General features: G+C 37.2%; 1 protein-coding gene across 1 annotated transcript in view; it reads left to right on the top strand.

Moving 5' to 3' along the window:
* The window catches only part of TRIO (trio Rho guanine nucleotide exchange factor), a 166200-nt gene that overhangs the window by 112603 nt on the left and 28507 nt on the right, over positions 1-25090 (top strand). The window contains 2 exon segments of the mRNA XM_010708503.3: positions 22138-22430; positions 23525-23695. Coding sequence (XP_010706805.1) covers positions 22138-22430; positions 23525-23695 — 464 coding nt within the window.

The raw sequence follows: 25090 nt of genomic DNA, 5'->3' as shown, positions 1-25090 counted from the left end.
TCCTTGCCAACCAGCTGATTCCTTTTATTTTTTGGAGTGGGGAAGAAAGAGAGAGGGTCTTGAAAGAGAGGCAGAGGAGAGTGCTTCAGAAAAATGAAATAAACAAAACAGTGAAAAGGGTGATTAGGGGCAACTTGGATAATAACATTAATGTTTAAAACCTACTGTTTCTTCTGTGTTTCTCATTAGGACAGCAAATATTTCTCACTTAGAACATTTATTCTGTTTTCTGCAGAAAACTGTTCTCTGTAAGGCTATGGCATATTTCTTCTCCCCTCCCACTCCCCTCCCCACTGCTAAGTAGCGCATGTATGTGGAGCTGCATTCCTTGGACTCATCCAGAAGATTCTGTTTGAATTATCTGAATCTGGTTTGTTGTGGTTTTGCTGACAGTGGCTGGGATCCTTCAAGCTGATTTGGCGTTGTGCAGTAGTGACTGTGTTGAGGAGTCAGAATTTTCCCAAAGGCTTTCCAGATAAACAGAAGGCTGGGGGCACTGAATGTCTCACCATTTCTTTGAAAAGCGAGTGGTATATGTACTCCAATTCCTTGGCTACAGCACAGAACAGACTTAAACTCAAGAAAATAACAGCCTAATGAGTAAGGAGAGTTTTCTGATGTCATGTGCTTTTTTATATTCTTTCTTACTGCAGGCGTGAGCAACAGCTAGGGCATGTTCTGCTGAGCTGGAGACAGGAAGGACTTGTTTAGATCCTGGCTTAGAGAACTGAATAGTTGGATAAATGGTTCATTTCCCAATAGTTTTAATTAAAACCTGAGTACTTCTATGTCTTGATAACAGTTGCTCTTGACAAATGCCTTACCCAACATGTAGAAAGGAGGAATATTCGCAACTCACTTGAGAATATCTCTTTACCTTCAATCACAAAATACTTCCCTGAGGTTAACCAACTAAGGAGGTAGCTCTAACTTAAAAGCATGCCCCTCTTTTATTATTATTATTATTATTTACTTGTTTATTTATTTTAATTGAAGCACCTCATTAGGTTGAAAGGACTTCTTGGAAATCTCACATTAGGGATGTTCACATAATTCATTGTAGAGTACAATTCCTGATTCAGTTTAGAGTGTTTTTGGCAGCTGGCAGCTCTAGTAGGAAAGAACAGGAAACAACGTGCTGAATGCAAGCGCAGAGAGCCGCTGTGAGACGATTCCGCTCCATGCAGATCAGCAGTGTTATCTGTAAGACCAAGGAGGAACAAGACTGGCTTTGGGAACAGGATGATCTTTGTGTGTGGAGCTGAAGAAACAAGATCCTAGTGGCACAGCTGTGCTCCAAGCATTTAAACTGTGGGCACATTGTATGCTGAGGGAAAGGCAAAGTTAGCAGCCTTTCAGAATTTTAATTGTGGTGTGGGAACTCATCTTTTGAAGGCTTGTCCTCAGATTTGTTTATTGATACATTTTTGCTTGTGTTAGAGCATTCTGGGGTGAGGTAGAGATACTAACTCGCCAAAGATAGGATTTGTGTGCAAAGTCTACCTGTTTATCTTTCAAATGGGAAATTCATCTTGTAAATAAAATTCCTATTAGTTTATGCAGTGTTAATTTAATGCAAGAGTTTTAGTGGTTATGAATTTATGCCTCACTTTGGCTTCTAGGTCTAGGTGATCCTTCATAGTTTTGGGGATGTCTGAGTCTTCTCTCAACTGTATGCTGAAGCATGACTCAAAATTTTAAGCTCTTCTAAATGATGAAATAATTTGCCTTATAGATCACTTTGAGAAATGGTTTTGAAAACGTGACATTTAGATGTTGGCAGAACTAAAAAAAGAATTCATGTTTCTATTAATTTCAAATATCTTGTGTGCTTTTAATATGAACAAGATCTTTTCAAATAGTGCAGATTACAAAATATAGGAGTTGTTTTTTGTAAATGGAATGTCTTGATTATGATAGAGAGGATTCCAGAGGAAGACAGATGTAATTTTGCTTGAGAACAACACTGAATTGTGAAGCTGTTTTCTTTCTTTCTTTCTTTCTTTTTTTAATTGTCTCTTTTGACTTCTTTTTTAAGCTCTGAAGCAACTGAAATAGTTGTTTCAAAATGAAAATTCTGTACCTTATTAGCTTCCTTTTCTTGTTCTGCTTGCTTTTCCCTAGATGGAGCAAAATGTGGTATGAACTTTAAAGGATTAGACTGGAATGCTGTTTATCCTTTTTTAGTATATAGATTCTATTACCATGCAAATGTTTCAGAGAAATGCAGTCAATTTAAATCTAGTTGTCGTCATAAACATGAGATGAATGTTTCCATTCTTACACACGAGGCTCATAGCACTCACAGGTGATGTAACACTTCCATAAGGAAGTTCATACCATGGCAAATGGTGGTTTCAGACCCTGCAGATCACAGCTGGTACGTGTGGGATGCTGAAGTTGTAGCAAGCTGATTTGTTGACCATCAGTGGCAGAGACTCATAAGCTGTTCTTTCTCTTCTGGGATGAGCAGACAAAACATTAATACCTTAAATTATTTTTGCCCATCTCATGTTGTCTACCAGTGAGTCCCAAGAGTAGCTGCAGAAAGTTGATCCTATTCCTTCACTGTCATTATAAACAGAGGTGTGATGCTTTGGTTACACGCATCATGCATAGTATGTGCTACTCAATCTACTGAGAGTATGCAACGCTCTTATAGAAACTGTTGGGCATTTTAGTTTCTTTGTTTATTCTTTGCTGTATTATCTCTTCCATTATGCTGTCTTGAAAGTGAGAGGACTGTTTTAACTGAAATTTTAAAAAATCTTATTGAAATATATGTTGAGATAAGTCTTAAACTGCTAGGGTTAGGATCTGACAGACCTTTCATCAGTTATGTAGAGAGTTGTTAACTGTCTACTTCTTTTTTAAAGGAGATAGTATAAAATGTTTAGCAAGGAAATGCATTTCAGCTTTACACAGCTAAGGTGAAAATAGTTAATATTTCCCTTTAAGTTGTACAATTTTTGATGCTATCAGATGGCATTGGTAAGTATTTAGTGTTCTTCTTTGTGAATCTATTCAAAGTTTGTCCTTCTATCAGGCAAAATTCTAGAAACATTAAAGCAGAGGATAGAGGTGAGGACATCTCAGTGCCCCCTTGCAAATTGTGCCATGCAATCAGAGCTAGTCTGTGCCCAAGCCTTGTTTTTGCCTAGAGGTGTTTTCCACTTAAATATTCTCTTGCCTGCTGAATTAAATTTACCTGACTGGCTCATTATTGCTAGAGATGGGTTCCTACAAAAAACGCCTTATGTGAGAAATCTCAGAACAAGCTCTTAATGTAGACCAGTAGAACTAAGGCAGGTTAAGGCACTGGAATATAGAAAAGCTGATTGAGCTAAAAGACAAACAGAGCATTGTATTAGAGCCTGAAGTAAACCATAGAAAGTTATTGATAGTCTTCTTGTTTGGCCTTAATATTAAATATGCTGATGCAGGTCACTGCCTGAGATGGAAATTGATATTTATAGTGCATTTTTGGGTATTTTAGGTTAATCTAAGAAAATAGATAATGACACTAAATAATAGGCACTGCGAGTGGAGGTTTTGTGATGTGGAAGTTGCATCTCTTTTGCTTATACTTAGGAAATTACAGGTCCTAGGTTTGTCTTGGCCCATAGGAAAGCTGCAGCTATTGTTTCAGTATGTACATTGAGATGTTTTCTAAACAGTTCTTTACAAATATCCACATTTACCTTACAGCATGTTCGTGTCTCCTCTCCAAAGCTTCTGTGAAGCTTTTATCTGCAGTTGTATGTATTGATATCAACTGCGTATCCTTGATCAACCTCTTTTCAGTTAAGTAAATGAAAAATAAATGAAAAATAAATGAAAAAATAAATGAAATATGCATTTGGTAGTAGTTCATGCATTCATTCTCTCTCCACCACCACCATAATTTAGGTTTTAAATTTGTTTTCTGAGAAGAGAAAGGGCCAAAGGAAAACTTGAAAATGATGGTGTTCGATGCAGAAAGGAAAGGAAGGACTTTCTGCAATAGCAAGCTGCAAGTGCTGTGGTTCCCACAGCGTTTGAAATATCTTCCTGCATTTTATTGCTGCTATAAGGTCATCTTATGTGAATTTACACACACACACACACACACACACACACACACACACACAAAACAAAACAAAAAAACAAAAAAAAAAAGCTGTTTATAGAAATTTTGTTGAGTTTTAGTCAGGAGCTTTCTTACAAATGGAAATCACTATTTTAAAGCTATGTGGATAACTTCATTATATTTTTTTAAATGTTAGTTAAAGATTTGTGAATTTAACTAAAATAAAAGTGGCTGGATGGTCTTCAGCCTGTTTGATGTGTGTGGGAACCGTTGGGGAGCAGAGGAAAAGGATTGTTTCATTTATTATTTTTCTTACTCAACAGTTAGAAACCAGAATCCCTTTCAGATGTTCTACGCTTTCATGAAGAATAAACTAGCCTTAGTGGAAGTCTCACTGTAGGTGGCAAACTATAAAAATAACTCAAACACTTTTCTTGAGGGAAAAAAGGATTTTTCTTTTTCTTTTTACCCTCCACCCCCCTCAGGAATTCAGTGTAATTTGAAATACATCTTGGGTCAGAAGAATAATGCTGAGGTGTCAGAATTGATGGTTTCAGTGCAGGAAGCTATGAAGGAAAAATTATTTAGAGTTTAAGATGTTTTTCTTTTAGAAATACAAAAAGTAAAATTTTAGTCTTAATTGGAGTGTGCCCACGGCTCAATATTGAAATCAGGTTAACATATGTGTATCCAGCTTGTGTAAAGTGCTGATGGCAAGCCTTCTTCTTTGGCTTTGGGTCCCCCGATGCTCTCAGCCCCACATAAAATTCCTACCTATTCTGGCATTACGTGAAGCTGTTTGTGCAATTATAATTGGCAACTTCCTTGCTGCTTTATTTTCTTCTTTTTCAAAACACGCTTGTGGATTTTGCAGTACTGTTTTTTTAATCTCTTCTTGAGGCTCTTTTTTTCCTGACAGTATGATGAAAGCATTTCATTACTTGTTTTTACAGAAATTTGAATCCTTGCTTTGGCCTCATAGCTGTTTCTCTATCGAGCAGTGTTAGCTTTTTGCATGTCCCCTAAAATTAGATGATGAGCTGTTCAAAAGAAGATACCAAACATATTTGTTAGATTTGTAAAGTGATTCATTAAAAGAATTTTAAAAAGAATATTCATGGACAAATGCTTGTGTGATATACTAAGTAAAGAATTAGGTCAGGGGAAAAAAAAAAAATACAACCCAAAACCTGCTGTTTCAGTTTAGTGATTAGGAAGACAAGATGATAAACTAGAAATGGATCTTGCAGAAGAAGAGCTTAGTACTGAATAGATCTGAAATGTGCTTTAATCTATGGCAAGATTTTAAATAAACTGACCAAAAAGTGTTTCATTTTTCTAGTATTTGAACTTGTGTAGAGGGTTTTTTTCCCCACAGACTAGGTTAAAGAAAAGATGAAGGTAATGGCAATTTGTTGTTTGGTACAGGCTTTGTCAAGGAAAATGGAAATTACATAGCAAGTGCTGCATGTTTTCTCTGACCGGAAAATGTCTGTCTTGTTTGAATTTCTCACTGCTTTAACTAAAGCATTAAAAACCTATCTGTGCATTGGAAAACAAAAAGAGGTGCTAAAAGTGGCTTTTGTTTGTTTCAGCTGCTGCTAAGCTTTACAGAAGTGCCAGGCTATATCTTTTCTGAAGCCTGGGGGAAAAATATCTGCTTTGCTGTTTTTTTAAGATTATCCTGAGCCTCAGTTAGGGTAGTTACGGTAGAGTGTAATCTGCTGCATCTGGCTATTCCCACATGTGAATTTAAAGACTGGAACTGAGCTCAGTGAGTCAGAGGAGAGCATCCTAGAAGAGAGGAGCTGCTCTGACTGCAGGGCAGTAGGCTACAGCAGGCTGCAAAGACAATAGCAGCTTCTTCAGCCTGCTGGCATCTTCAGCCTGCAATGTTATCTGTGTGATCACCTCCTGCAGAAGCTGCAGCAAATCCCTGAGGTGCAAGCAAGTAGGTGTTTGTAAGCTGGGCTATCGGAACAGCTGACTCCTCGCCATGCCAAACAGGATTCAACAGACTGACACTCTGGGATCACTTCATTCACTAAATCCTACCTGCTGCAGCAACGGGCAGCCGAGTGGCTGTAAATACTGGATCCTGGATTTAGGTACAAATGTGTACAATAGGGATAAGGGGCTGGGGGGTGAGGGCTTGCTGTTTGTCCAGGGGATGTTTTCCAATCGTAGGAGTTTAGTCGAATGTTTTCTCCTTCTCTATCTGCCTCTATTCTCTCCTCCCTCTTGACCCCAGACAATAAGTCCAGAGTATAACAGAACCTGGATGAGAAAGGCAGCAGCTATGGAATGGGTCTGCTGTGTAAACTGCCGCAATGCTGTACAGTAAGCTCCTTCAGAAAAAGAATAAAAAATGCATGTACTACTTTATTATTTATAGCTCAACTGTGGAAATGAGAAGTGGTAACTCTTGCTCTGAAAGATATTGCTACTGGTAGTAACTGTTTTAAAAGCCTAAAAATTTTCTTAGAATTTTGCTACTAAATTGAAAACTCATGCTTAATATCTGCCAGTTATTTCTACTACATTATTGTTAAGAAGCAATGTTTCGGGGAATAGAGCTTGAAAGGAAAGTGTGGTTGGGAATAAACTAGTCTGTATGCAACTTGTTTAGAGACATCATTGCTACTAAAATGAGTATTGTGCAGGAAAGCAATACTGTTTCTGCCTTGTCTGCAGAAGCTCAGGTGAGAAGAGGGATGTGCACATTAAAATCATTTGTTGCTAGGTCTGTTTCTCCTCCTCCATTGTGTTATTAGCAAGAAATGGTATTTGTCCTTGCCACTTTGACTATCACTGCAGAAGAAGTTTGATTCTGATGCACAACAGCTGAAATGTCTGCAGGACAACATCAGTGTCTGGAGCTGTGTACTTGTTAGGATGCATGCTTTCACATGCAGGTTGTTTGCAGCCAGGTTCAAATCTTATGTGTCTGTTGCTGTGTGCTGTGAGCATGTAATTAAAACAAGCAGCAAAAGGCCAGTTACAATATATGTCATTTATTAGTAGTGAAACTGCTTTTACAGATGGACCAAAAGAAGAGGGAAAGTAGTAGTAAGGTTGCAAGTGTGGAATTAAGGGTATAATGGAAAGTAATCTCATTTATCTAAAGGGATAGGGCTGCATATAAGTCTCAATACTTCCTCAAAAGACAATGGAGCATCAGGGTACCAGCTGAGGGGACTTAATGTTAGCAGGCTATCATCTTTGATCCCAGCAATAGAGATAACTGCTCTGTAGTCCCCAGAGCTGTATAATCACTTTCTAAAACAGTGATTATTCCAGTTTTCAAATGTAAACAAGTACAGAGTGTCTTGGAAGTGGGGGGTGAAAAGAGTCGATTACAAATGATAACTGATACAGAGTGTTTTGCAGCAAAATACTTTGCAGCAATAGCTTACCCAGAGCTGCATGTACCTCAGCTGGAAGTCTGTTAATGGCATGGCAAGAGTCTTTTCCCCTTTACTGTTGTTTTTCATTTTCCTGTCTTCTTTTGTTTGCTTCATTTTTTAATTTCTTGTTGCTACAGTAGCAACAGGCTCAAATCTTTCTATCTTTTAATTCCAAATATTTTGTAGAAAACATGCAGTGTAGAATGTTGGGTGTAGTCAGTCACTTTCCATTGATTAAGATCATAGATATATACAAAGACTTCTTGGATAAGCATACACAATTTCAAAAACATTTTTCATTGTCCTCTGTTTCCTAAAAACAGATGTCCATGTATACAAGTCATGTTGCAAGAAGGCTCAATAGCCTTTCATAATAGGGGAACAAACTTAATTGTATGCCTCCATATAACTGTGGTTATGTTATTGCTTGGACTGGAAAGAGTAAAATTTATCTTTGGTTATTTCTGGCCACCACAAAATTAAAACTAACCATCTGGTTTTAGACTGAATATTCACGATGTACTCTATTGCATGATTTCATTAATAAAAGATTTCTATTTTGCTTAAAAAAATCCTTAAGGTATGCAATAAATTGGTTTGTTTTTAATCAGTATGTTAAAATACTTGTCATGCAATTGATAATTTTGTACACTTGTTTAATTGAAGGATTCAAGTTTTTTTCCCCCTGCTTTTTCCTGAAGTTTGGAGAGGAAATAATGCAATCTAATGGAGGGAGGAAAAAAATAAGGCCTTAAGTAATGAACTGGCAAGAAATTACTGACATCAATAAATAAATATTGTATCTTTGCCTTTATCTGACATCAGTTGGAGAAAGCACAATTCTCATGGTAATTCCACCCATTCCTGTAACTCAAAAATGCTCTGCATTTGAGACAAGTGTGGATAAATATCGAAGTTGTTTATGATTATTTGGCTGGAGATAGTGTTTGTCTGGATCTGGCTATTAGAAATCATGACATCTTTTTTCAGTTACCTTATGAGCTAGAGGAAACAATAGGATGTATGTGTTTCAGTCCCTAAGTGGGTCATGCGAGTCTATATTTCACTTGGGAAATTTGAGAAGCCAATCTCATGGATGAAATCCAGGGAATAAATCTACAGAAACAAAATTTATCCTGAAGTTATTAACCATGTGGGGGCTGGTTTGGAGGAGGAAAAGTGGTTACAGGAATAGAGAGAGTTCTCACTGGGCTTTGAAGAAGCATATTTATTAAGTTCACAGTAGATGGTTTGAAAGAATCTGTATGAATCAAACTAGTTTTCCTTTTTCTCTTTCATAACATTTTATGGTATATCAAACTTCAGAAGTCATTCATCTGTAAAACAGGATGCTTTTACTATAGAGTAATTGTTAGCAAACGTTGTCCAAGAGAGGATAAGAGGTCTCTGAGGACTGGACTCAGAGGATGCAGTGGGAGAGTCCAGCATTACTAATAGGTTAGTGTAATTCTTGGCATAGATCCACCTCTGCACTTTGAAAATCTATTCTTTTAGAATACAGATGGAAACTGTTAAGTATGTGCTGTGTGTGCTTTTCCATCTCCACCAAGAGAACATGCAACAGAAATCCTCCTGAAGCTGAACTCATGTGTCAGCAGAGGTGCTGCTTTCTTGACCTGTATGTCCTTCCTCACCGTTCTTGAAATGGGGCTTTTTTGAACTCTCAGGCTGCAGGACTTGCAGGAGGGTTATCTGAAGGTGCTGTTTCTTGATTAGTAAAAAATGAAGTACTTGTCAGATGCTGCCAGCGTATATACCTTGAGCTTGTACATGTGTCCCAGTTGCTTTCTAGAGTTGATCTGGCAGAAAACACTGTTCCATTCTCACTACCCTCAACACCCACCGCTCACCTCTTAAAAGTAAGTAGGAGCTTATGCAGGAGGACAGATGTCCTTCCACAGAAACTCAGGTTTTTTGCCCTGAAATGACCTCCATATTTTCATCTGAACAACATCATATTCTAATCTGAATTACTACACATTTTTGTCCCCTATGGCTTAGATGCATCTCTTTGGTCAGATTTGCCATACTTTGATTCATGTAATTGTCAAGTGGGTTACTTGCTTTGTGAAATGAGCTAAGACTGAGCAGCATTGTGGATCAAATGTGTATATGGAGTTAGCCCCAGGCAACCTTCTGCCTCTGAAGTCTGTTCCCTCTACTTAAATACGTATTTTTTTGCTCTGATATCTTGTAACTATTCCATTAAAATATAGCAATTTAAAATGGGCTTGTTATCCCCATCTCATTTTCAAAGCAGATACTCAGCTCCTAGTTATAAAGATGAGAAAGGGAAACATTTGCTATTCTGAAGGAGATGCTGTTAGGTTTGCCAAGCAAACTTGGTATAAAACAAACTGTAGCTCCATTTCTTTAATATGAAGAATATGTTGTTAATATCTGAACATTTTTGGAATGTTCAGAATATTCAGTTTGGAATGAAGAATATTCAAAATTTTTAGTAAAGAATTTTCAGATTTAACTTCAAAAAGGGGATGGGAAAGCAGAGGAGTTAATGTGAAGAAAACACTTCAAATACAGAAAAAGACAGACCCCAGAAAGTATATTGATGCATTTTGAAAAGAAAGGTAGAAGCTAATTCCATACTAGGAAAATTGCAGCTGTCTCTTCACATCCTTATCAAATCTGTTCTCCCTGAGAGCATCTATAAATAAACATTTGGTGCATATATATATATTTCTGTATCGTGGTCAGAAGTTTGTATTGAGTGTGTAGACTTACTCTTAGCAAAGCAGAAATGTCTCGAGTCACATTTCAACTTAATTTGTCTCTATTTTAAACAAATTACTTCAGCGTGGCAGCAGTATAAGAACGAGCTATCACCTTGCATAATCAAAGTTTCCTCTAGGTGCTCATTGCTAGACGAGTAAGGAGCAGTGTGTTCATAATATCCCTTTGAATGTGGTTACAGCCAGCTGTAAGAATCCACTGAATTTGTCCATCAAATGATCCAACTCTGTCCTTTAGTGGAAGTGACATGAGAGCAGAGCTTAGGTGGTATCTGTATACTCTATCCTACTTTGAAAAGACTGTATCAGTTACGTAATAGACCTTTCCCTGTGAGGATTTGTTTTCTTCATAGAGGACAGGAAAGAATGTTTTTAGACCACTTTTTTTTCTTCTTTCTATTGCTTTTAAGGATGAGATTGTGCACCTTCAGTCCATTTTTTGAATAAATGGTTAAAAAAGTAGAATTTTTCCCTATTGAGGTAGCTAGAAGAGACCTTCATACAGGTCAACTGTTGAGATGCATTGTATTAAATGTTGGGGACCTCATTAAAAGAAAATGTGTTTTTTCTGTGGAGCAAATAAAGAAAACTAATTAAATTCTTTATCTTGTTTCCTCCAAACACCTTATTCTTATCCTTAAAATTAGACTTGCCATTTAGTTTAGTCCATAATTTAAAAAGGTGATTTACTTCTAACAACAATTACTGTTGTGTAGAAGCTACTATTGGCACTGATCTCTTCAGCTCCCTCTCCCTCCTCCCATCTCCCCCTCAAGACTTTGTGGTTAATTAAAGACAAGAATAAAACTTCTGCTTGACTGCCTTTCAAATGATGTGGGTTTATTTCTTTTATTTTTCTCTCTTCTTGATTTCTACACACAAACCAGTTTTGGATAGTTCTACCATGGTCGTATTGCATCATTCTCCTCTGTGGCCAGTTAGGTAATCCTGGATGGGTGGGAGCTGAGGAATGATTCTAGGAATTGAGATTTAGATGGCACAGAGTTCAAAACATCAGCTTTCTTCTGAGCCTTTATTGGAAATAATTGTGAAGGAAATAAACACAGCAGAAAACTTGCATGGCAAAATGTAACTTTTTTTTTTTGTACACAGCGTGGGCTTGATGATGCCAAAGAAAATTCAGCAGTGCATATGTTATTCCTGAAGAGGCTGTAATCAAATTAATGAAAGTGGCAATGATGGATTCTGTTTTTAGTGTTCAATGCATGGTTCCATACATTTTAATTACACTTTAAGATAAAATGTCACATCTTCTGTTAATTTATAGCTCACTTGCTTAAAAAAAAAAAATAAAATTATACCAAGGAATTATCTTTGCCCATTTAACTCGTTCAGCTTATTTTTAAATCAAGTTTAATGAAGTTGTGGAACAATATCTTCCTCTTACCTAATCTCTTAAGATGCTTCACCCTGAAAAGGTGTCTGTGCAGCAATTTCCAGTATGATTTTAATAGCTATAAGGTAGACAACCTTGACTGAGAGTCTGTTTAAAAGAAAAATACATTTCCAGTGTGACAAACCTTTATTAAAATCATGTGTTCCCTTGCTGCTTTGCTCAGATTACATTTCCATCTGTAGATAAAAAGTCTGAAAACAGTTCAGTTTCCAATCACTGTCATCTAAGTCTGTTCTTGATAATGGCGTTATTGAGCAGGGACTGAGCCCGGAGGAAACTGTCTGTCAGCACCTACAGCCATCTAGTTGTGCAGGGATGATAGCAGCAGTGTGACTGTAGGGGACTGAAATGGCTCATGAATATTTCAAGTAGTCTGTGTATTAAAAAGGTCAAGGTTTTACAATACGTAGCAGTGTTAGTAGAATTAGTTTATGTCCCTGTTCTAAATGAGTTGGATATGGGAGCATCTTTTATGTCTAGTAGTTCTGGGGGACACGTTTTGTCACCGTCTCAGCTATTCCATTTTCCCTCCCAATTTGTTGAATTACCTTCTTAATTTGTTTTTGAAGGCTACAGCAGCAAAGCATTTAGCAAGAAAATGACCACAGTTATTGTAATGGCCCCAAAGCTAAATGATATGAGTATATTATTATTAAGCTTATGGCAGAGTTCCTAACTTGAGATTGATGTGTTTGCACAGCTGTTGCTAAAGCTGTGGCTCCAAACAATCACTGGTTGTTCTAATGAACTCTTCTGCTTTGAATCAAGAGGATGGAGGGGAAAAAAAAGATGACTACTAAAGCTGGTGCTGGATTATTATGCGTAGTTAAATTAATATGGAACTGCAATAGGTGAAGAGCAGAGGAAACAAGCATATTTTTTTTAGTACAAGTTGTCTGATCACTTGGTTTTTTTTTTAAACAAAGTTTGATTTTAAAATAAGTTATTTCTTCTGTATTGTTCTCCTAACTTAATGCTGTCACTGTGTATTGCCTTTTTACTTAACATTTATGAGCTTATTAATAAGCCTTGAAAATATCATTAGCCATTATGATCGATATCTACCCTTTGTTTTGAAGTATCTGTTTGTTGACTCTTAACATGTATTTTCTCAATTTTAATAGGAAATAAGAGGTTTTATCGCATTTCTTAAGATATTTTGAAGAGTAAGGGAATAAAATACACCTGCTTTCATTTTTTCCTAGAAGCCATTCATTTGTAAATATCTGGCAGAGGTTATTCTTGCTCACTTTTGTTTCAATCTTCTGAGCAAAAGAAAAAAAATAAAAGGTGTTGGCTCTGCAGCATTGTATGCTGATTTTATATGTAGTTTTTTGTCTTCAGAACCATGAAGCTTGTTTTTTTTGCTTATGCTAGACTAGTGGAAGCTAATTTCCTCCCTACCTATACATGCACACTCAGTTTCAAAATGACACTAACAGAGCTGTCCATCCCCTACTTCCTTTCTTGAACTTGCTTCCAATGACATTGTTTTGCTGATGTACAGCCTTTTTGCTGGAGTACTGGAGGTTATTTTAAAATCTGCATGGGATAAATTCCTTGATTTGGATGATTTGCATTGTTGAGCTTTCCACAGGGAAGTGTGACATTTGTTGCCTTAAGTAACATCTGAGACTGGTTCTTCCTAAAGCAATTTCTGCAGGCTTGCTTCTCTCCCACTTTCCTCTACTTTTCAGTAGAGCTGAGGACTTCATAATGTATCTTTTTTTTACTTTTTTTCTTTCCTTTTAGTTGCCTGTTGGCTGTTTTTTATATTGCTATGAGCTTTTTCTATCTGTTCATATCTTTCTTTTGTAGACAGCATATCAGATAAGTTTCTTTGCTACTTCCTAGCTGTATGTCTTGGACTGGCAACTCTCTCTATCCATTTCAGAGGGTAACATTACTTTTCAGCAAAAATCAAAGAAGCAGATTGTAGTGCAACTCAGGAACAAATGAGTAAAAAGGAGTTGCACGGTTGCCCTGATTAAAAATGGAAACTGTTCATCACAAATCTTGTGCAAACAGTGGCTTCCATTTGTAGTGACATAAAACTCTCCACTAAGAGCAGAACCACATCTCTGCCACTCACGTCAGACTGCATGGCCCTTCACAAGTAGGTTGCACGCAGCATGCAGGAGATGAATGGCTTGTCAACAGCCGGGAAAACTTTCTGCCTAGTGTCTTAGGCACCAGCACTGCCTACAAGGCCCAGGACCAGAGCTTCTTACATCACTCTTTTCCTTTCATTGGCTCAGAGCTCGCTTCTCCCCACAAGCTAGCTGTTTGCTTTTGTCAAAGGCTGGGAGCAGTGGGAAAGAAGCCAATGCTGCCTGTTCCCAATGCTTAAGGAGCTGTGCTGTACCCTCTGCCAGACTCTTGTGCTGGTGTCTGAAACTAATAGGCAGTGACAGGAGTGGGGGGCAGGCTGGAGGTGAAGGTTGTGTACAGCTTCTCCATGCCAAGCTGAGTTGTAGACTGTGGCCCTGGGCCTCCACCAGAGCATCCCCTGGCAGTCACTGCTCCTGCAGGATCCATTCTCCTAGAGAAGGGAGTGGGCAGACTGTGCCTTCGTCTCATCTTCCAATTTGATCATCCTGAAGTAAGCTGGAGATTGGTCCTGAGACCTTTCACAGCTATACAGTTAAAGAAGGGTGGCACCTTAGTATTTTAGTATTTTTGATTATAGAGTTTATGTCAGCCCCTATGAGGGAGTTAAGTGTGTGTGTGTAACTATTAAATGTACCAGTATCTTGTCCATTCTGGCTCTGCAGAGGAAGTGTGTTAAGGACTCCTTCATGGTAATGTGGAATGATGTAATCTTCAGGAGGCACAAATGAGGTACAAGAATCAGACAACCGACTGATGGCCCAAACTGGCCCAAAGAAACTCACTGAAGATTGTGCTTGAAAAAAACAGAACTTTGGAAATTAGAGCATGGGCTTCTGTTCATCAGCTCATATGTAAAAATGTGCATGCCCTGTGCAATTTTAATTAGTAGAAACACACCTCAATTTAGGGGAGGTATAATTATACTGAAATGATCAGGGCATTTTGACTTGTAGAGATAGACTAGAGATTGACTTGCTTGTTGCACATGATGGACATTTTTGGACTGGCCTAGGATTGAGGACACAGACATAAATCTGTCACTGACGTGTCCTACCAGGCACATGGACGTAGCTGTCCTTAAATGTGAGCAGTCAGGTGGCCAAAAGAATAGAGTTTAGGTCAAAGCATTGTATGTAGCTTATATTTTAACAGGGAAGCTTTGATTAATTTGTTAAATGCTTATGGTTTTCACATACTGTGAACCTAAAGTTCAGGACTGTAAGTAACTTTTAATGCTTACTTCTTATGACACACACACACACACACACACACACACAAAATCTTTCCTAAAGTAGAAGAGAATAACAGCTTATTGAAAATACCTCACAAAGGCTTCTCTCCCCTTCTGTAGTGCTGCCTTGCAGGAATATACAAGAGGTAGGTTCAGAGTTTTTTTGTTTTTGTTTTTTTATCCCTGAGGTCTGAATTCCAGGGAGCACAAACAGAACTACTGCTGTTCACTCAAGAAAGTTTTTTTCTGGCATAATATCGTACCTTCTTCCTGCTTTAAAAAAAAAAAGTAAAGTGTGGATGTAAAACAACTAGCAGTTGTAAGAGGAAGATTTTTTACAGTATACATTTTGTTGGTGTTTAGTTCACAGCCAGCAGTGATGCATTTTCAGTTCTCTCTGTGTGCAATCTCTAATGAATGTGAGATTGTTAAAAAGTTTAAATGTTAAAAATTTAAAACCTTGATTTTTCTAAACAGAGTAGGAAGGTAAGAGAGGATACTTGGGGGAAAAAAAAGAATATGAGATGACAGAACAGTAACAACATAAAATCATATTAAACCCTTCAGGCATCTGCCACTGATTTTTCTAGCTCAAATGTACTCAAATGTACTTTTGCACTTACCCAGAGATTTTCTTCATTTTTTCCTCAGGTGATATTGCAAATATGTTTGTTGGATGATCTCTAGAGGTCCCTTCCAACCCCTACAATTCTGTGATTCTGTGATTCTGTGATTCTGTGACTTCTCTCTATTTCAGGAAGGCCTTTGAAGTTATTAAGATGCAACAAAGACTGTCTCAGGGAAGGGGCTTTTGTTTGTGTTTTTAATTGCAGACCTGTTTTGTAGACAGTTATGGATATTACTTAAAAAGCTGACTAGTATCTGGCTTACAATTTCAATCAATCTGATATTTAGCACAGTCAGGCTTTGATAACTTGGAAGATTTAATTATGGAATGCATTTAAAGTCAGTCAGTGCAGGTATCTGGGAAGATATACCAAGGTATTGAGCTATCTTCATCTAGCCACACATGGTAAATTAAGTCATGCACTATGCTGAAATGTGAAATAATGGCAGAAGGGATTTGCTGAGCAGAGGTGAATAGTGAGCATGAGCAATGATATTGAAGGGTTTTCTTTTATGTATTTGATACTAGTTTTCTGTTTTTTATTCATGATTCTTTAAATAAACTAGTTTCATTTTTAAAAAGCATTGAAAATTATCTCTGTATTGTAAGTGAAGCTCATGCTTCCAAAAGAACATGAGGGAAACTCCATGCTTGCAAGCCTAACGAAGCTAAAGTTGTATTTTCTTTAAATGGCAACTGCTTTTATGGTGACTTGTTAAAGCTGAAATGTATCTAATGTCTTTTGATGTATATGTCAGTATTTGTTTAAAAATAATAATAAATTGCTGTAAGGATAGTCTGAAGAGGAAGATATGCATTAGGAGAGAATGAAAATTCCTGACAAGTAAAGGAATGGTCTTATACATGGCAGGTTGACTGCCTCTTATTTCAGAAGTGGCTCTCAGACAGAAACTGTGTATGTGTGTATCCATGAGTAAATTAAGTCTTTTTTTTCTTTCCTAAGTTCTCCCTATCTCATCTAATAACAAAAAATAATTGTTTACTGGGCTCCAGCTTTGTTTTTTTTTTTGTCATTAGAAGCAAAAATTGACTTGACTGAGATTGGGACATTATTGCTTGTAGGTAGATATGGGCTTGGGATATTACTGAACCATAGCCACTTCCAGTTGATATCTCAGACTGTCCTTTTGAACTGATGATACTTTCCCAAGTACTTGTAATGTACCTGCGTTAGGACTTACTGAACAGCTGGTTAGTTGTCCTATGTGATAGCCTTCCTTTGTTGGCTCTCTGATCCATATGGCCGTGGGGACAGGCAGGGCTGCAGTGGCAATGTGACAGTCCACTCAGGACCACCAAGGCCGCTTTGCTCCATTATTTTTTTTTTATTATTTTTATTTTACTTCTTGATGCATCTCAATAGTTCAGAGAAGGCAAATTGTTTGTACTTACAGTTTTGCAGCATTTTGATTTTAGCGCAGAGCAGAGTAGGTTTGATTCCCTAGGTAAGGTAGTCTCAGGGTTTTGTAGCCCATTACTCTCTTTGTAAAAAGTAAAACTTTAAAAATGGCAATATGGAAATAATTAATGTGAAGCAGAGTCTTTCAAGTCATCAACTAGCTCAATATGGCTGATTTATTTTTTAGAAAAAATACCTACTTCATTAATCGCAGATGTGCATGTTTCTTGTGTTAAGAAAGCTGGGACTAGAACGAGAATTCCCATTTCCCTTAAAGTTTCAAAAATTTGTCTGTTCATTGGAGGTAACTTTATCTTCTGATTTGAAGGGGGTAAGAACTCATGCTGCCTGCCCTTTTTCCTTTACTTACAAATAAATTTATGGACTTTAAGTGAACTCTCTGACCTTATCAACAGAGCAACATATGTGATTTTACTTTGAGAAAAATAGAAGTCAAATGCCCTCTTTTCATAGTTTGGCTATGCATTATAAAACGAAGCCCATCTCCTAGGGTTTTTTTAGGTTGTTTTGTTTTGTTTTGTTTTAATAATTGTGAAGTTGTTTTTACTTGAGCAAAAGGCCTTATTAAGTTTGATAGTTTATTGTTGGATTGGTAATGCTGTGTGTGATTGTTTTCTGTGTATTGGATTTTTTTTTTCTTTCCCAAGATGGCCATCTGTTGCATTTATCTTTTTCTAGAAGGAAATTTGACACTAACTAGAAAGTTTAGTATACTTGAAACACAGTTGGGGTTAGCATACCCCAAATTTATTCCATCTGTTTTGTTTTTAAAAGTTCATGTTGTTTTTGGTTTAATTTTGAATACTCCTTTTTCCTCTTAGCATGTTTTAGTGATAAAATATTCTTGAGCAACCCTAGAAAAACAATTCGTTATGTAGTCATAAAGGAAGCAAAGCCAATTCTAGTGTAAACATTCCCAAGCATAGTTATCAATCAAAGAGCGTATCCCTGATTATATAGATAGATAGTGGTTGACCAGGGAGAAATAAGACACCCGAGCAGCTTTTCTCATAGTGAAAGCTGGCGTCTTTCTTTCAGTGATCTTGAAAACCTCCTATATGGATACTGAGATTTCCTAACATTTGGATCTAAGAACGTATCTACCTAAACATATGAACTTGAACAAGCATTTGTTGGTGTTGTTTGTCTTTGTTTGTTTGTTTTTAATTAATGACTGTGTCCTAGTATTGTAGCCCTTGGCTAGAAATACCATTCAACTGAGGAAAGACATAGGAGTAAGACTTGCAGAGTCTGGACTCCTGTGAGCTGGGCTGGGATGGGAAAATGGATGTTAATAGGTCTCCCAGGAAAAATTTTGTAATGTTTTATTTTTACTGAGTATTAACATTGATCTGTGGGACTGCAGGGATGTTTTCTGCAGGTTTAAGGTGGAGGGGGAGGGGTGGAAATCAGATCTGGTCTCTGAAGAGACTAATGATTTGACATTCCATTTGGGTTAACACAGGTGATACTAAGTTTCTTTTTTTTTTTCCAATACTTTTTAGATATAATTTGATATTTAAGCTGATGCTTTTATGGCAAGGCAGTATTTTTATTCATATTAAGCCTTTTCTTTTTCCTCAGTGCTTTCATGCTTTAAAAAGGGGAACAATGCTATTATTTTGGTGTACTACTTATACTTTGTCCACTTTTATGATTCCCCGAAGCCCTAATAATGCTTTAGTAAGTACTTCATATAAAACCTTGCAGAAGAGAAGATGAGAAGCAGTTACATGCTGCACGCCAAATGAAAACTAATGCTGTGTGGGAGGACATGGCCAAAGTATGTGCTGTGAAACATGTCTGGCTAGCATTGTTTTGTCTCTTAGATCCTCCCCACTTGAGTGGAGTATATGCATTTCTTCCTGCTCTCTTCCCTCCTCCTGCCCACAGTCTGTTGGCTGACTTAAGAGCAGGAGTGATACAGCAAAAATACAATCAGATAAAAATACTACTTTCCCACAGTTTTAGGGGCGCTACATCATACAGTTTGGTTTTACAAGAAATGGAATAGTTGGTAAGTGTTGACTGTCAAAAGGATGTGCAAAAATCTGGGAAGGGAGCACAGCTTTTTAGAAGGTTTTATTAACTGCAGGCCTGCTAATGCTTAGAGATAGGCATGTTTATGGAAAAAATAAATCTTCCACCATCAGTTACTGTACCACCACGCTGACTTTTTCTTAGCAGGGAGTAAAATTGTAAAGGAAGGAAATGCAAACTGATATAAAAACACAAAACAGTTGGTGCATGATGAACTTCGGTGTTAAAGCCTAACTGACTTTTTCTTTTGTTAATTACACAAGCAAATGTGCTCTATCTGAGGATAGAACTTGTGTGGACTGTTTGAGGGGCTTGAAAAATCTCTACAAGTGAAAGAAAAAAAATTGGTTTAGTAGTTATAACATTTTCAAGAGTTTTAAAAGCAAAACATTTAGTTTATGCTTTCAGAAACTTGTTTACAAGAACGCTGCTGTTCTCTGCTCTTCTGCGTTCCATTAGCAGAATGGCAGAAGGGTAGTGAAGTACCCATCTGTTGGAATTTGCTATGATTTCTGAAATGAGGAATCTGATGAAAATTAAAAGATACATGATATGTGATGGTAAAGTTACATTTGGTGAAAGAGCAGTCAAACTAACTTCTTATAGAGGTTTACTAGGGGATTGTTTGGATTCCTGTGGAGAGCTTACAGATGGTTGGGAGTTTTGTTTGGAATTTTTTTAATAAGCAGACCACTTTATTTAAAAAGGAAAAATCTGTCATGCTGTGGATGCTGATGGCCAGTAGGCCTGCTTTTCGAACATATGTGCTGAGGACCCTTAAGCAGTAACTCACAGGCCTTCAGGGATCTTCAGACTGCAAGTCAAAAACTGTTATAGGTAATTAATTTTTCCTTATGTTTCCTGCTTCACAAAAAAAAAAAAAAAAAAACACGTGGTAATTCTGTAGCACTGATATCTCAAGATTTAGAGACAAAGCTGGCTAGCAGAACTCTGCATCTGCTTTTTGGTAGTATGCATTACTTGAAACCTTGAAACACTGATGGCATCATAGGAAGTCTGCTAACCCTTGTGCAGCACACCGACAGCTGCAGCTAGAAGGTAATTCTGCAGGCACATACTGATTCCTGGGTTGAAAGTGTTAGTCACTAGTTTGGACTGAAATTATGCTTTATTTTTTACTTTATGGGAAAACAAAAGTGGTGTCTAATACCAGTTATTGTTCTGGATGTGTTTATACAGAATAGCCTAGTGCAGATCTTGGCATCACAGCTGATGTATTTTAACAGTCACATGCCAACTAATGGAAGCAGATTTGGTCTTATTGGAACAAAGAAAATGTTTAAATCAGCCTGATAAAAATTTTGGATTCCAGGGAAAGGATGGTAATGTTTCTCTCTTCTTTTATTTTTTCCCCATCATTCTACAGTTTTTAAGATAATCTTCTTTGAAACACCATGAACAATAATGGAAAAAGATCTTATTATATTCACATTCTGTGCCTCGTTCAGCATGTTAGTTGTGGCTTTTTAAGCTAGAATTTACCCTTAATATTCTGTGGAAACAGAGCAGGCTCACATACTAGTGTGTAGATCCAAGGCATTTGTGTTTCCAGTAAAGTGTACTGCTGCAACTGTGACCATATTATCCTACAAAATTCAAACTACTGCTGGTAAGACTGACAGTATGCTTCTTAAGGAAAAGCTTCCAGAAGAGGTGACCTGAACATCTGTGTCAAACCTCAAGAAGGAATGCAAACACTACATTGAATTCCTAGCAGTAGAAACATTCAACAAAACATTATTTATGTCATCTTTATATAAACTCTCTATCTACAAAAGTGCGCACAGAGGAGAAGAAACCATACTTGACAGTCTAGCTGAGTCTTGTTAATATGTTGATGGTAGATAGTAGTCATAGGACTGACATTACAAGATTGTGTCTTTAAAAAAGGAAGTATATTTTTAGGAAAAAGAGAACTGTTGGGAGAAGAAACTATATGCTTCATGGGAAGAATAAATGTAGTCTCACAACAGCTAACCTGGTGGACGCTTACCATAAATATACTCTATGGTTCAAGTGACAGGAGCCTCAGTGGGAAAGTAATACTGGCCTCATATGCATATAGCTGTGGTTTAAGAAAAGTATATCCTTTGACTATAGATTTCACGCATTGTCATGCTAAGAAAAACTGCTGATCCTTAGATTTGAGCAAATGGGCTTTTCAACATAGCTCTCTTCCTTTTTTTTTTTTTTTTAAGTCTCCAAGATTATTTAAACAAAATAAACATATGATATTTATGATATAACATAACATAGATATATAATATAGATATTTAACTGTTCTCTTGATTTCTTGACTCTCCTTCCCACATTTTCCAGGATTGGAGGGCAGGAAATACTTAAACCAATAGTGTTTAACTACAGCATTTGTAATAAAGTTTGGGATTTTTTTAATTTTGCTTATTTTCTTGAGGTAATGTTTTTTGCTTTTCATGTCCGTGCTCAAAGCAGTGTGCTACTGTCAGATGTGCATCAGCATTGCTATAACAATTGAGCTACTCACAACTACTTATTGAAAGCTTGACTATTGTAAAGAAATTGCTTATATTCAGGTGGTCTTGTATAGCATGAAAACATACAGCTGTGGTGTCTTTAAAAGACAAGTTTTAAAGTAATTTGTTCAGTTCTTTCATACATCCAATCTGAGTATTTCAGATAGTCCTGTAAAACTGCCCCAATAGAGTGTCTTATATCAAGCATAGTAATTTGCAGTTAAACTTTGGGAGATTGATGCAGGTTTCCAGTAGGGCTTATGCTTGTTGTGGAGTTTCAAGTGACATTATCAGCTGTCAGGAATTGTTTACTAGTTTTCATACACGTGATTTTATGGTTAATGCTATGTTACCATCAGTCTTTGACTGGCAGAAGATAGTAACACCATTTTCTTTTTTCCCAAGTCAAACTGGTGGAGAGTTTAAACAAATGGCTATTACTACTGTTCACCTTGTTTCTCACTTACCAATATCTCGCTTTTAACATACTCTCCTCACTCTTTTTCAGACTCCCTTTCAGTCTCCAGTAATGATGCCAGTCCTCCTGCTTCAGTAACATCGCTTCAACCCCATATGATTGGGGCACAGAGCTCCCCGGGTCCCAAGCGTCCTGGCAACACTTTGAGAAAATGGCTTACCAGTCCTGTGAGGCGTCTCAGCAGTGGGAAAGCAGATGGGCATGTCAAGAAACTGGCCCACAAGCACAAGAAGAGTAGAGAGGTTCGCAAAAGCGCTGATGCAGGTTCTCAGAAGGACTCTGATGACAGTGCAGCAACCCCACAAGATGAGACTATTGAAGAGGTACGTGCTCCAGGCAGCTGGCTGCAACGTGTTTCTGTGTCTCTCCTAGATCTACGTAGTGAGACCTGCTTAAAGCTATACATGTGCCTTAGAGCAGAAGATGGCCCCTCAAATCAAAATGTAGTTACCATCACCCAAATAATAAATATGGCAGTTTTCACTGAAGGAAATAGTGAACTGCCTATTAATTATTTTTCTTGCTTCTGATGTATTTGACTTCAGACTTGGAACACTGTTACACAGTGAGGGAGGAAAAAAGACTAGAGACCTGGTAGCATGGTGAAGTGATAATTGTAGCTTGGAAAAGAATATTGGCATCTGTCCTTGAAGATCACGCTGTAGAAAGAGACTGGTTCTCGGACACAGCTGTAGCGTTATTTCGAGAGTATCTATTATTCTGCAGTTCTGTGAATGAGAGAAAACTTACAGCCAGATTTCCTCCTTGAAGTGAGGGAAGGACAGTTATCATCTACGCTTGTTCCTTTAAATGTGCTTAAATTATCCTGTGAACTCAGCTGCACTAAACTTCGGCTAATTCATAGTTTCTTATGTAGTTTGAGGGACTGTCTTTCGTCACAACTGTAAACATCATACAAGCATTCTGCTTTCACTATTTTAAGATAGAGGTGGATATGAGAAAAGATGATTGACAGAATACTTTATGTTATAAGGGATTCGTATAGCCTTCAGACATCTTGATATGAAGCTCATTGCTTTCTGTGCAAAGTCCTTGAATTAGTAAGTTAGAAGAATGGGACTCATACTTTGCAGAACTGAACTTGTGAAGCATTACTTTGGCAGCACCTTCCTGTAGTAACTTTCAAGCTAAATGTCTGCTTCTCAGTATCTTAATCCGTCTGCTTTTTCCAGTTTCCAGCCAATGAAAACATAATTTACAGCATCTGATTTTTTTTTTCCCGTGTGTGTAGAATCATCTTTTTTTTTTTTTTTTTTTTAACTTGTGTGCATAGCGTCATACTGACTTGTTGGGAGACAGGTGAATCTACAGAACAGTCTTAAGACTAACTTGTGTTTAACAAGCTTCATGCTGCTGAGGAGGTAACAGAGCTTGAATGTCTTAATTTTATTTACAGAGGGGTCGTAACGAGGGGCTGAGCAGTGGCACTCTCTCAAAGTCGTCCTCTTCAGGCATGCAGAGCTGTGGAGAGGAAGAAGGTGAAGAGGGAGCGGATGCTGTACCACTTCCTCCTCCCATGGCAATTCAGCAACACAGTCTTCTCCAGCCTGATTCACAGGATGACAAGGTAGGAAGAGGAAGCAGGGAAGTCTGTGCATGTTGAAACAACCTCTGTCTGCCCAAATCTTTCTTCTGTTTCCTGAAGTCTTGTAATGTATACTGTATGCCTTTATGATAGACAGAAATAATCACTGTGCCATCATTAAAAGGGTTTACTGGGGAAAGTGTGTAAATAAAATATATTTGTTTTAAACACATAAGAAGAGAAATTTTTCTTCTAGACCTTTGTATCCAGAAATGGGAAACATGGTGGTTTTGCAGGCCTACTTACATCTATTTAATAGATGCCATGTTTGTGATTAGAAAATAATTGCTTTATAATCATACCTTTTGGGTACTCAATTTTAAATATTATGTGCATATAGAGTTTACCTGGAGAAATTAATAGTAGTACACTAGAAACCATTTTAGATCATGGATTGTTTACCAACCCTATTACTTTGAATAGCCTCCTATCTGGGGGAAAAAGGAAAAATCAACATACATATCTTAGCAGAAAGAGCTGTTCATGTTGACTTTAATGTTTTCTTAATAGCTGTATAGTTTTTTCAATTATTTTTATTATTTTTAATGTATACCTCTACAGGTGTGCTAAAAAGTTAATAACCAAGTTAGGGTAATAGTACAGCTCAGAGTTATTTTGTTTCTGTTTGTTGAAAAAAATGAAAATATATGCCAAAAAGGATGGTTAATAATTTTGCGTCAACAGTTGAAATTTCTGGGTATCGGTAGTAATTGCATGAAGGAAATCTTATGTGCATATAATCTCCTTTTCTTAAATGTTATGATGTTCATACGTTGGGAGGGTTTATTTCAATTTTTAACACTGATCAAATCTTTAGAGGAGCTGTCAAACCAGGACATTAAAAGGTTTTAGAATGCAAACTATCTGGACTTGTTTAGCAAATATTCACATTACAATCGTCTCACCATTTTGATGCTTAAAATTTTTAGCTGTTTTATTCACTCTTAGTGAATATTGTGGGTGAATTATCACTGTTTTGAGTGGTGCAATTTTGGCTGATTTTTTTAATCTTTTATTTCTGTTTATCCCACTGTCTTTCAGTGGGGATTTCAATGATCCCTGAAGCTGTCATTTGTAGGATAAAACTGTCTGGCTTCTATGTTTTATTTGCATTTATTTCCCACCTCTTTTCTGAGTTTGAAAAGTGTAATAAATGAGTTGGGGCAGGAGAGTGTTAATATTTTGACCTGGAACAAACAAGGCAAAAACAGACATTTTAAAATCTTGCTGATCTTCAGACCCAAGATAATATTTTAGGGCTAGAAAATAATTTCACTTTGTGGTTTATAAATAGCATAAAAATAATGTTGGTGAAAATACATTAAAGTTCCTGCTAACAAGCTGCCTTATTTGTATGTCCCTTCAGTGATTAAAAAA

The sequence above is a fragment of the Meleagris gallopavo genome, chromosome 3 (assembly GCF_000146605.3).
Source record: "Meleagris gallopavo isolate NT-WF06-2002-E0010 breed Aviagen turkey brand Nicholas breeding stock chromosome 3, Turkey_5.1, whole genome shotgun sequence".
NCBI classification, from domain to species: Eukaryota; Metazoa; Chordata; class Aves; order Galliformes; family Phasianidae; genus Meleagris; species Meleagris gallopavo.
This window is presented reverse-complemented; position numbering and strand designations above follow the sequence as displayed.